The sequence below is a fragment of the Coregonus clupeaformis genome, chromosome 19, assembly GCF_020615455.1.
Source record: "Coregonus clupeaformis isolate EN_2021a chromosome 19, ASM2061545v1, whole genome shotgun sequence".
Classification (NCBI taxonomy): Eukaryota; Metazoa; Chordata; class Actinopteri; order Salmoniformes; family Salmonidae; genus Coregonus; species Coregonus clupeaformis.
Genome location: NC_059210.1, coordinates 18,739,200 through 18,753,465, shown reverse-complemented (window position 1 = coordinate 18,753,465; position 14,266 = coordinate 18,739,200). Strand labels below are relative to the sequence as shown.

The following is a 14,266-nucleotide window of genomic DNA, read 5'->3' as shown; positions in this document are numbered from 1 at the left end:
ATAACAAAAGTTTCTCAATACTTTGTTATATACCCTTTGTTGGCAATGACACAGGTCAAACGTTTTCTGTAAGTCTTCACAAGGTTTTCACACACTGTTGCTGGTATTTTGGCCCATTCCTCCATGCACATCTCCTCTAGAGCAGTGATGTTTTGGGGCTGTCGCTGGGCAACACAGACTTTCAAATCCCTCCAAAGATTTTCTATGGGGTTGAGATCTGGAGACTGGCTAGGCCACTCCAGGACCTTGAAATGCTTCTTACGAAGCCACTCCTTCGTTGCCCGTGCGGTGTGTTTGGAATCATTGTCATGCTGAAAGACCCAGCCATGTTTCATCTTCAATGCCCTTGCTGATGGAAGGAGGTTTTCAATCAAAATCTCACGATACATGGCCCCATTCATTCTTTCCTTTACACGGATCAGTCGTCCTGGTCCCTTTGCAGAAAAACTGCCCCAAAGCATGATGTTTCCACCCCCATGCTTCACAGTAGGTATGGTGTTCTTTGGATGCAACTCAGCATTCTTTGTCCTCCAAACACGACGAGTTGAGTTTTTACCAAAAAGTTATATTTTGGTTTCATCTGACCATATGATATTCTCCCAATCCTCTTCTGGATCATCCAAATGCACTCTAGCAAACTTCAGACGGGCCTGGACATGTACTGGCTTAAGCAGGGGGACACGTCTGGCACTGCAGGATTTGAGTCCCTGGCAGCGTAGTGTGTTACTGATGGTAGGCTTTGTTCCAAACATGCTCTCTGCAGGTCATTCACTAGGTCCCCCCGTGTGGTTCTGGGATTTTTGCTCACCGTTCTTGTGATCATTTTGACCCTACGGGGTGAGATCTTGCATGGAGCCCCAGATCGAGGGAGATTATCAGTGGTCTTGTATGTCTTCCATTTCCTAATAATTGCTCCCACAGTTGATTTCTTCAAACCAAGCTGCTTACCTATTGCAGATTCAGTCTTCCCAGCCTGGTGCAGGTCTACAATTTTGTTTCTGGTGTCCTTTGACAGCTCTTTGGTCTTGGCCATAGTGGAGTTTGGAGTGTGACTGTTTGAGGTTGTGGACAGGTGTCTTTTATACTGATAACAAGTTCAAACAGTTGCCATTAATACAGGTAACGAGTGGAGGACAGAGGAGCCTCTTAAAGAAGAAGTTACAGGTCTGTGAGAGCCAGAAATCTTGCTTGTTTGTAGGTGACCAAATACTTATTTTCCACCATAATTTGCAAATAAATTCATTAAAAATCCTACAATGTGATTTTCTGGATTTTTTTTCTCAATTTGTCTGTCATAGTTGACGGGTACCTATGATGAAAATTACAGGCCTCTCTCATATTTTTAAGTGGGAGAACTTGCACAATTGGTGGCTGACTAAATACTTTTTTCCCCGACTGTATATATACAGTTGAAGTCGGAAGTTTATATACACTTAGGTTGGAGTCATTAAAACTCGTTTTTCAACCACTCCACAAATTTCTTGTTAACAAACTATAGTTTTGGCAAGTCGGTTAGTTCATCTACTTTGTACATGATACAAGTAATTTTTCCAACAATTGTTTACAGACAGATTATTTCACTTATAATTCATTGTATCACAATTCCAATGGGTCAGAAGGTAACATACCCTAAGTTTACTGTGCCTTTAAACAGCTTGGAAAATTCCAGAAAATGATGTCATGGCTTTAGAAGCTTCTGATAGGCTAATTGACATAATTTGAGTCAATTGGAGGTGTACCTGTGGATGTATTTCAAGGCTTACCTTCAATCTCAGTGCCTCTTTGCTTGAAATCATGGGAAAATCAAAAGAAATCAGCCAAGACCTCAGAAAAAAAATTGTAGACCTCCCCAAGTCTGGTTCATCCTTGGGAGCAATTTCCAAACGCCTGTAGGTACCAAGTTCATCTTTACAAACAATAGTACGCAAGTATAAACACCATGGGACCACACAGCCGCCATACCGCTCAGGAAGGAGACGCGTTCTGTCTCCTAAAGATGAACGTACTTCGGTGCGAAAAGTGCAAATCAATCCCAGAACAACAGCAAAGGACCTTGTGAAGATGCTGAATGAAACAGGTACAAAAGTATCTATATCCACAGTAAAACGAGTCCTATCTCGACATAACCTGAAAGGCCGCTCAGCAAGGAAGAAGCCACTGCTCCAAAACCGCCATAAAAAAGCAAGACTACGGTTTGCAACTGCACATGTGGACAAAGATCGTACTTTTTGGAGAAATGTCCTCTGGTCTGATGAAACAAAAATAGAACTGTTTGGCCATAATGACCATCGTTATGTTTGGAGGAAAAAGGGGGTGGCTTGCAAGCCGAAGATCACCATCCCAACCGTGAAGGACGGGGGTGGCAGCATCATGCTTTGGGGGTGATTTGCTGCAGGAGGGACTGGTGCACTTCACAAAATAGATGGCATCATGAGGAAGGAAAATTATGTGGATATATTGAAGCAACATCTCAAGACATCGGTCAGGAAGTTAAAGCTTGGTCGCAAATGGGTCTTCCAAATGGACAATGACCCCAAGCATACTTCCAAAGTTGTGGCAAAATGGCTTAAGGACAACAGTCAAGGTATTGGAATGGCCATCACAAAGCCCAGACCTCAATCCTGTAGAAAATGTGTGGGCAGAACTGAAAAAGCATGTGCGAGCAAGGAGGCCTACAAACCTGACTCAGTTACACCAGCTCTGTCAGGAGGAATGGGCCAAAATTTACCCAACTTATTGTGGGAAGCTTGTGGAAGGCTACCCCAAACGTTAAACAATTTAAAGGCAATGCTACCAAATACTAATTGAGTGTATGTAAACTTCAGACCCACTGGGAATGTGATGAAAGCTGAAATAAATCATTCTCTCAACTATTATTCTGACATTTCACATTCTTAAAATAAAGTGGTGATCCTTTTTCCTAGGATTAAATGTCAGGAATTGTGAAAAACTGAGTTTAAATGTATTTGGCTAAGGTGTATGTAAACTTCCGACTTCAACTGTATATATATATATATATATACACACGCACACACACACACACACACACACACACACACACACATACGTGTTTGTTTTGGGCTTCGTCCTCGTCGTTTTTCATGACATACCTTGTGTTGGAAGGAGTAAATCTAACCCCTATGACGTATTCCTACAACTGTCTTCTAATCATTATACAACGTGACATTATCATCTGACAATCATTAACAGTGTGATCTGTACAATCGTTGTCACACTTTAGAGTTTCAAACACATCAAATATGAAATATGCAAGATAAACCAAATATCTATTTGCTCTACAGACAAAAGACTTTACTTGGTAAAACATTAATTTTTCCATTCAATAATACTCCTTTCAAGAATATTTTGTTTTCCCAGGTATAGCCCATCTGTGAAAGTTGACCTTACTAATCAGAGATGGATTTGAATTTAACTAAGAATCTGAGGGCGTTATAGAGCAGTGCACTATACAGCCGACAATGTACCTTTTAAAGGCAATGTTCCCAATGTTCAGGGAGATCACATTCACAGCTAATGCTGCAAATGTCGGCTCAATCGGAAACACACACCTTTAAATGTCAAGTGCTCTACATTACAATGCGCCTCGGATTGAATCCCGGCCTTCGTGAGACCAAGTTCATTAATAACATCTAAAATGAGTAGCCGACAATGTTTATGTATCATCAACTGTTATAAACCGGTAGTATATCACCTATCCTATAGTATACTTTACACCAATAATGCTTACGTCTTGGTTGTGGTAACCCCCTGTAACGTGTATCTACATTACTTAATGATGTGTAAATATAGGAATAAGCCTTTGGGCTTTAGACCGCTCGCATGATAGCTCCAAAAAAAATGTATCTTGCATCTCAGCGATATCTAATCTGCACTCCAGTACTTCCAGTTGTTATGTACAGTTTAAGACAGGTGGGCATAGGACAAGCTCCCCCAGTTGGCAACTAGCTCAAATTTCACTTTCCTGCTCTCTCTCTTTCCTGTGCTCTCTCCCTCCTGTACTCTCCAGTACCCTCTCTCTTCTTTTTTTTTATCTCTCTTGCGCTCTATTTCTTTATTTATTCTCCTGTGTGCGCTCTCTCTGTCTCTTATCTTATTAGTTGTTACGGTGACCGTATTACCACCACACCGGCGGTCACGAGTCATGACGGCAGTCAAATTCCATGTGACTGTTTAGTCACGGTAATTAGGCGTCTCCAAGCTCTGATGCTGCTGATGGTCATAGGTATCCTACCAAACTTGCTAACTGCATGGTACTCAGCACTCTATTGTCCCTCTAATCACTCTGACATCAATGCACATGTAATCGAAAATTTAATCAAACACTTCATGACAGCCCGTGAGCTCATGTTGCGCAACATTTCTATAGGCTATGCAATTTCGTGAGAAAACAGAGTGATGGCCTCTATTAAAAAGAGGAGGATCGCATCAGCTTTCTATAGACTAGGCCTACTATATTTATTTCTCAACCTTCCTAATATTAAGCACATTGCTTCTCTTTAAAACAGGAGTATAGCTTACCTGGCTGGCATGAAAATGAACCACAGGAAAAGCTTCCTCCATTCGCTATTTAAGTGCATAGATGACATTTATTTTTTTCCCCGCTGCCCCAGTTCCGTGACAGGTGCATGATAATGTTCCATTCTACATCAAAACAAATTTCACACATACATTATTTTGTATATGTAAAGACAAGATTAAATCAATAATAGTGTGATGGGTGACAATATTAGCCTCTCACTTGTGAATGATATATTATCACCTGTCAGCTTAAGGCAAACGATGCATGCTTTTTCTGCAACTTTTTCAAATCATATTCGCACACCTCATGTAGCCTAGCCAATCGACCTATATGTTATGATAAGTTTTGTATCACAACTAAAGTGGCCAAATAACTTCTGAAAATTAAGCACATTAATACGCTTTACAATGGGTGTAGAACCTAACTGGTATACATACAGTGCCTTCGGAAAGTATTCAGACCCCTTGACTTTTTCCACATTTTGTTACGTTACAGCCTTATTAATTTTTTTTTTTTTTTTTTTTTTTAAGAATCCTCAGCAATCTACACACAATACCCTATGATGACAAAGTGAAAACAGGTTTTTACCTTATTTACATAAGTATTCAGACCTTTTGCTATGAGATTCGAAATTGAGCTCAGGTGCATCCTGTTTCCATTGATCATCCTTGAGATGTTTCTACAACTTGACTGGAGTCCACCTGTGGTAAATTCAATTGATTGGACATGATTTGGAAAGGCACAGACCTGTCTATATAAGGTCACACAGTTGACAGTGCATGTCAGAGCAAAAACCAAGCCATGAGGTCGAAGGAATTGTCCGTAGAGCTCAGAGACGACAGGATTGTGTCGAGGCACAGATCTGGAGAAGGGTACCGAAAAGTTTCTGTAGCATTGAAGGTCCCCAAGAACACAGTGGCCTACATCATTCTTAAATGGAAGACGTTTGGAACCACCAAGACTCTTCTTAGAGTCCGCTTGGAGTTTGCCAAAAGGCAACTAAAGACTCTCAGACCATGAAAAACAAGATTCTCTGTTCTGATGAAACCAAGATTGAACTCTTTGGCCTGAATGCCAAGCGTCACTTCTGGAGGAAACTTGGCACCATCCCTACAGTGAAGCATGGTGGTGGCAGCATCATGCTCTTGGGATGTTTTCCAGCGGCAGGGACTGGGAGACTAGTCAGTATTGAGGCAAAGATTAATGGAGCAATGTACAGAGAGATCCTTGATGAAAACCTGCTCCAGAGCACTCAGGACCTCAGACTGGGGCAAAGGTTCACATTCCAACAGGACACCGACCCTAAGCACACAGCCAAGACAATGCAGGAGTGGCTTCAGGACAAGTCTCTGAATGTCCTTGAGATACCCGATCGAACATCTCTGGAGAGACCTGAAAATAGCTTGAGAGGATCTGCAGAGGATCTGCAGAGGTGTGCCAAGCTTGTAGCATCATACCCAAGAAGACTCGAGACTGTAATCGCTGCCAAAGGTGCTTCAACAAAGTACTGAGTAAAGGGTCTGAAAACATATGTAAATGTGATATCAGTTTTTTTCTAAAATCCTGTTTTTGCTTTGTCATTATGGGGTCATTGTGTGCAGATTGATGAGGAGGAAAAACAATTTAATCAATTTTAGAATAAGGCTGAAACCTAACAAAATGTGGAAAATGTCAAGGGGTCTGAATACTTTTCGAAGGCACTGTATGCAGCGCGTGAGTTTCAAGTTTGGGGAAGAATTTTCACCATAAAAATGCACCTTTGTAATAAAAGCATTACATGCATAATCGCATTTTTGGTCACTTTTGAGAATGGTGTTTTCCTGCTAATGTAACATTCGCGCTTATAGGCTACTGCTGTGTGTGCATTGCTGCGCTTATAATGGGAAGAAATAGCCTAATAGTTTATAAACATTTTAAGCTAAACGTGCCCATCTGTTGCGTCAGGCTCACTGCTTAAAACAGTTTTTTTGATGCTAGTGGTTGTATTAATTTGGGATCTATTCCATCCCTCAACTGTCCCGGACTATGTTTGTAATATTTATTTCTCGCACAGAATAGGGCAACTTTTGTACTATGGGGGATAGTTGATTGACATAGGCTAGTGCTTTTGCTGTTCGTTAGGCCTACTCATCTTGTTGGCTGACGAAAAGTAAATGTGGACAGTTCTTACAATATCTTCAATATGCACATCGGAATTGGATAAGGACGCGCACAGTTGCGTCCCCGATGTGTGTCTTTACTTGTAGCCTGTGAGAAAGACCTGATCACGTAACTGAGAGGTGCTTCGGCACCCAGCGTTGAGAAGGGAATTATAATAATTATATTCAGCCCAAGGGCACAACGGCCACTGGCCGCAAAAGGCATGGATTTCTTTTGGGGGGATTATAGCCACACAAAGGGGATGCAGCCGGGAAATTCAAGGCCTTATCAAGTTCTTGTCAAATTGTGAATGAGAGACTGATGAAGTGTGTACAGCCTGCGCAAAAAAAACAAAGCAGAGCTCATGCCTTTCAAGCAACTTTTTTCAAATCATCATTAGTCGCATCATGCAGCCTTAGAATGTATTAAAAATCAAAACATATAACCCAACATTTGTATCACAACTAAAGTTACATAAATAACTCTAAATTAAGCATATAAGAGTACCTGCTTCTTTGTTAACCGCTCAACACAGAACAGCCGCATGTGCGCACTCCCTCAAATCGTTTGGAGAAAATATCCTTTCAATTTTATTCAGCTGTGTTCAATTGTATTCTTCATACTATAAAATAATGCCATGGAATTCTAAGCATATCTTGTCTGCTAAATGAACTAGTGTAGCCCACAGGCATATGGCATAGCCAGATCAGGGCCTAACATAAGGACAACGCAGAGTACGCTATTCTGTTAATCTGTTTCTTTAGACCTGTCTAAAATAAATAATGGATTTATTGTGATGGTGTAAGCTATATTACATGGATTTATTAGACTTCTTAAAATGTAGATGTTCCAAAGGTCTGCATCAGTGTGGCTTGTAGGCTATGTGTGGAAGCCAGGAGATGCTAAATGTGTTTATGTTCATTAACGGTCAATTACCATGAGACCGGCTGTTATTTGCTTGACAATCACCGGCTGACAAAATGTCATGACCGCCACAGCCCTATGTGCACCTAAGTTAGCAAATGTTGTTAAAAAAATACAGTTTAAAAGTCACACACAATGTATAAACCTATTACAACTGGAGCAGGCCAACCCTGTTGGGTGTGCAGGCTTCTGTTCCAACCCAGCACTAACACACCTGATTCAATTTATCAAACCTAATTAGTTGATAATCAAGTATGTTATTGCTGGGCTGGAACAGAAATCTGCACACCCAGTAGATCAGGGATCAGTGGAGCGAGGCTGGCCACCTCTGGTATTTACTTTTTTTTGTTTACTTTAAATTATGCTTTAGTAATAATAGCCTTGTTATTTAGATGTCTAACCTTTATCTATGAGTTAGCTTACTTGTAAGCTTTGAAATTATATGAAAGTGTTGATTCTTTGAAGTGAGGTGTTTAAACTTGTAATTGGTAACTTAAAACTATTATTCAAGATGAACTAGTGTCAATGTTGATTAATCACATCTCAAAATCCTGCAATAAAGGGACTCTCTCTAATTTGTGTGTGTTGTATTCTCAAATGAACATTACCTACACTACATGACCAAAAGTATGTGGACACATGCTCGTCGAACAGCTCATTCCAAAATCATGGGTATTAATATGGAGTTGGTCCCCCCTTTGCTACTATAACTGCTTCCACTCTTATTGGAAGGCTTTCCACTAGATGTTGGAACATTGCTGCGGGGACTTGCTTTCATTCAGCCACACAATATCATTAGTGAGGTTGGGCACTGATGTTGGGCGATTAGGCCTGGCTCGCAGTCGGCGTTTCAATTCATCCCAAAGGTGTTTGATGGGGTTGAGGTCAGGGCTCTGTGTAGGCCAGTCAAGTTCTTCCACACCGATCTCAACAAACCATTTCTGTATGGACCTCGCTTTGTGCACGGGGGAATTGTCATGCTGAAACAGGAAAGGGCCTTCCCCAAACTGTTGCCACAAAGTTGGAAGCACAGAATTATCTAGAATATCATTGTATACTGTAGCGTTAAGATTTCCATTCACTGGAACTAAGGGGCCTAGCCCAAACCATGAAAAACAGCCCCAGACCATTATTCCTCCTCCACCAAACTTTACAGTTGGCACTATGCATTGGGGCAGGTAGCGTTCTCCTGACATCCGCCAAACCCAGATTTGTCTATCGGACTGCCAGATGGTGAAGCGTGATGAAACACCCCAGAGAACGCGTTTCCACTGCTCCAGAGTCCATTGGTCGGCAAGCTTTACACCACTCCAGCCAACGCTTGGCATTGCGCATGGTGATCTTAGGCTTGTGTGTGGCTGCTCGGCCATGGAAACCCATTTCATGAAGCTCCCGATGAACAGTTTTTGTGCTGACGTTGCTTCCAGAGGCAGTTTGGAACTCGATAGTGTTGCAATCAAGGACAAACGATTTCTACGTGCTACGCAGTTCAGCACTCGGCGGTCCCATTCTGTGAGCTTGTGTGGCCTACCACTTCGCCGCTGAGCCGTTGCTGCTCCTAGACGTTTGCACTTCACAATAACAGCACTTACAGTTGACCAGGGCAGCTTTAGCAGGGTAGAAATTTGACGAACTGACTTGTTGGAAAGGTGGCATCCTATGACAGTGCCACGTTGAAAGTCACTGAGCCCTTCAGGAAGGCCATTCTACTGTGAATATTTGTCTATGGAGATTGCATGGCTGTGTGCTCGTTTTTATACACCTGTCAGCAACGGGTGTGGCTGAAATAGCCGAATCCACTAATTTGAAGGGGTGTCCACATACTTTTGTATCTGTAGTGTACCTTTTTGTTCAGTTTTAAGCTCTCCAATTAGTTTTATTTGATTGTCACTCTTTTCAGGATATCAGCAATGTCAACTCCTTTTGCAGGTGATAATGGCATTCAACGCCATTGCAGCCATAGGCCTACAGCAGTGGTTCCCAACTCCAGGCCTTGAATACTCCCCCAACAGCACACATTTTTGTTGTTGCCCCAGACAAACTCACCTGATTCAACTCATTGAGGAATTGATGATTTATTGACAAGTTGAATCAGCTGTGCTTTTTGTAATTTTGTTTTACTAAGGACAAAAGTAACTTTGTTTTACATTTTAGTTTCTTACAGGTATTTTGTTTCATATACATTAATTTAATAGGTTTAAGGCAATCGGTTTCCTTAAACCATTTGAGTAGCAAGTTTTCATGTTCAAGTGAGCTTAACTCAATTGTGTTTACGTCAACTTCACTCACAAGGGTTACATTACAATAACATAGTATATTTAAGTAAAGTCGACAACATAATTTAAGCACTTCACTCAATTATTCAAGTAAAGTCAACAACATAATTTAAATTAGCTTCACTCTATAGTGTTATGTTACATTTATGTTGTTTATTCAAGCACAGTTAAAAGGAACACTTGTTGTACATTGCTTACTCACACATTGACAGTACAGTATAATCAAATGATTCATTTGCCAACTCAAATGGCTCAAGGCAATCGGTTTCCTCAAAACCATTTGAGTAAACGTACCTTATCAGCTTTTACAGTGTGAAACACAGTATTACAACCCTCTGGTCTTAGCCATGTAACCGACTGTATTTTTAATGACAAGATCAAGACATAATGGGAATTACGTCATTTTCTGGTTTTTATTTGTTAACAAAACATCTTTATACAACCAGTATTTAATCATGATGTCATTGCAACCCGTTTTTCCAGCTGGGTTCTTCTATTCCCCTAGAGATAACCACTGATCTGTAAGTGAGTGGATAGGTGAAAACATTACAGTGACAGATCAATGATTTTCCCAAGACAGACTGCGTTTCAGCTAGATCAGCTGCTGCTCTTATCACCTTCATTATATACAGTAGAACAATGAGACCTGAGCTCACTGTTACCGTGGATTCACTCGACAAAACCACCAGAATTAACTCATTTTCAATGGAGGGCGGAGACATAGGAGCCAAAGAAATGCATACAATGCATTTAATGTAAAACAAATTAAATCACGTGGAATAGAGAACCACGTGGGCTCTATTCATTATGGGCCGGTTTCCCAGACACAGATTAGGCCTAGCCCTTGACTAAAAAGCTCTTTCAATGGAGAAGCTTTTTAATCCAGGACTAGGCTTAATCTGTGTCTGGGAAACCGGCCCTACATTTCATTCTGAGTGTTACTTTTGAAATCTTACCTGCAAAATGTTAGCATTAGTATCACATTAGCATGTCTGGCATTGTCGTTGATCAGCTTTGCTATGTCCAGAGATAGCGGCAGTAGCTTTAGCCCAGAGCACTTTTATTATTTATCTTCAAAGCACAGTGATAACAGAGGGTTAAAACGTCCTGGACATTACTGCTACCCTCTCAGAAGGTGGAAAAGGGATTTAAGTCATGCGACTCTCTCCCTTAGTTAAGCCCCTGCTACTGTGTTATATAAGACTGTGTGTGTGTGTGTGTGTGTGAGGGGGAAACAATGGTCTGATGAATCATAAAGGGCCTTTGTTTGTATCACATGATGATAATTATGGCCTTTAGTTGATGTACTGCCCCATGCTCTGATCTGGAATGGCAAAGCTGTCTGGGACAAAGATTAGCATGTTTCAGCTCCAACAAACACACACAGTCATGGTACATTCTCTCACTCACACGTGTACACACACACACACACACACACACACACACGCGCGCACATACACACTCAGACACACACTTACACAAACAGACCTTGACTCACACACATTGCATTAAAATGTATTTGTATTATGCACTCTTTTCTTATTGTGTGTGTGTGTGTGTGTGTGTGTTTGGCGTTTACATATGGCTCACTTTTAGCGGAGACTAGGTTAGGAGCTCAGCAGCCCTGTCACACATGCCACACATAGCAGGCGTGGTGGTCCATAGTCCCCAGGGGTCATTGCAATACCCCTCATCACACACACACACACACACACAAACACACACACACACACATTTACATCCGGCTGAGACCACTAGCATGGCATGCCCTACAATCCTATCCAGATAAAACTGATACCCCCCAAAATAACCTGTACAATAAAGTAATCTGTTGCTTCTTATAATAGAAACAAAAGGCAATTAGTGCTGCATCCCTAGGAGTTCATGTATGATGGTGGTTTGCTGCCCTTTGTAGTCTAATCTCTCAATTAATAAACCCAGGGACAACCTGTATCGTGTTACACTATTTACAGAGCAGATGTCCCGTAGGGATGTAAGTGATACAGTAAGTCAACAAAAGAACAACAACAGGGCTTTCCCCTGTCCCTGTGACTCATCATGTCACCCATAGAATCAGATATCCCTTCCCCTAATGCTAACCATAACCATTAGGGGATGGAAAATGTATCTAACCCTGTATCATTGATTAGGGGCCACTTTTAGCTAAATCAATCTGGCTCAACATTCTCATTCGGCACCCGTTATTAAGCCGACAGACCAGATATTGCGCTCGTTGTCAAGGCGATGACCCCTTACCTGACGAGCCCAGGAAGTAGCGTTCGAGGACTGAGCCAAAGCCAGAGGGGTTGTCCCTGAGGTTGCTAACAGTGAACGGCTGCATGGTGACATTCTGCTCGTTGATTGGCCAGCTCTGGTTCTGGACGCTGGCGCCACCGTACCATGACATGTTAGCCATGGAGAAGCAGTCCTGGGGAGGGGGAAGACACACACACACACACACACACACACACACAGTTAGATAAGACATACAGACAATATTTTCAGTTAAAGCGTGAGTGGAATAGGAGGACAGAGAGAAGTAGATGGTGGGAAAAAATAGCAGAGAGGAGATTAATACAATGTCAGCAAGAGGGAAGTGAGAGATGGACAAAGAGAAAGAAAGAGACCGGGATCGTGACAGTGGAAGGAAGGAGGAAGAGAGAATATTCCTCTAAAGAAACAGAACCGGGGAGAGAGAGGTGAATTAAAATAGGGTCAAGAGGGAGGGAGGAAAATGATGAGAGATAGATTAAAGGTAGTTGAATGATAAAGAATAGACAGTGGAAGAAAACAGAGATTGAGACCGAGTTGGAAAGTCTAAAGGGGTTGATCTGAGGTCTTGAGTGTCATCTAGAATCAATCTCAAACACTAATGCATATCTGACTCGTTTCAGGAAACTAGGCGTGTGTTGCAAGTCACGACTTCACAGGAGAGGCATTTGAACGTTTCTTTTTTATCAAAATGCGTTTTTTGGCAGAAATGCCTTCTGGAACATGTGCCTTAATAACAAACTTGTATGCCATCTGTAAATACGAATAAAGTTGTTAAATTACGAGCCTAGTTGGTTTAGCCACAGAAAAAGACAGGAACATTCTCGCTAGCCATGATTGGCTGAGATAATGAATGGGCTAGATATGCAGAGAGATGAGTTTCGGATTGGTCTGCCGTGTAGCATCTTCCATCTATAGAATGAGCCGCTCGTTATGTGTAGGGGTGTGTTCGTAAATTCAGTCTGGAGTGCCAGAGTGCGCTCAGAGTGTGCTCTGGGCGTTCGTAAACTCAGAGCGTTGTCAGATTGTCAGTTCGTAAATTCAGAGCGTTTCGCTCTAGGAGCGTTCAGAGCGCACACTGGACGCTCTGGCCGAGGAGTAGGGTTGATCCGAGCGTTCTGACCACACAACGGCAGTCAAGCACCCAAGCTAACTGGCTAACGTTGGCTAGCTTGCTAGCTACTTCCAGACACAAAAAGAACACCTCACTCTGACAATTTTTTACTCGCCCTAGCAGAGCTGGTTAGGCTGTTTTCATGTTATCCAGGGGTTAGCAGTCTGCCGTGAAGCATTCATCCATGTATATGGTAAGCGTCTAGCTACAGTTTCAGATATTATACATTTCTAATTTTGTCAGAAAGTTGATTTCATTGCAAGTTAAAGCTTACTGTTAGCTAGCTAGCTAACGTTATGTGGCTGGCTCGCTAGCTAAAATTAATTGTATGATCTGTGTAGTAATATTATCTCAGAAAGCCATTTGCGTTGCTAGTTATAGCCTAATGTTAGCTAGCTAATATACACAAATCTAAGAAAAGGAATGGAATAAGAATATATACACTACTCGGTCAAAAGTTTTAGGACACCTACTCATTCAAGGGTTTTTCTTTATTTTTACTATTTTCTACATCATGGAAATAATAGTGAAGACATCGAAACTATTAAAAAACACATATGGAATCATGTAGTAACCAAAAAAGTGGGAGGGTTGCTAAGAAGAAGCCTCTGCTGTCAAAAAAGAACCAAACTGCCGTCTTATAGTAAAAATAAAGAAAACTGCTTGAATGAGTAGGTGTGTCAAAACCTTTCACTGGTGCTGTCTGTGTGTATTTACTACTGGTAAAAAGTTTTAGAACACCTACTCATTCAAAGGTTTTTCTTCATTTTGTACTATTTTCTACATTGTAGAATAATAGAAGACAAACTATGAAATGACACATGGAATCATGTAGTAACCAAAAAGGTGTTAAACAAAACATAATATATTTTAGATTCTTCAAGTAGCCACCCTTTGCCTTGACGACAGCTTTGCACAGTCTTGGCATTCTCTCAACCAGCTTCAGCTGGAATGCTTTTCCAACAGTCTTGAAGGAGTTCCCACATATGCTGAGCACTTGTT

The 14,266-nt window shown here is 41.4% G+C and overlaps 1 protein-coding gene across 1 annotated transcript in view; it reads right to left on the bottom strand.

Annotated features, from left to right (window-relative positions):
* The window catches only part of si:ch211-236l14.4 (SITS-binding protein), a 78,341-nt gene that overhangs the window by 49,250 nt on the left and 14,825 nt on the right, over nucleotides 1–14,266 (bottom strand). Inside the window, exon 2 of the mRNA XM_041836606.2 lies at nucleotides 12,136–12,307. Coding sequence (XP_041692540.1) covers nucleotides 12,136–12,307 — 172 coding nt within the window. The remainder of the gene's footprint in view (nucleotides 1–12,135; nucleotides 12,308–14,266) is intronic.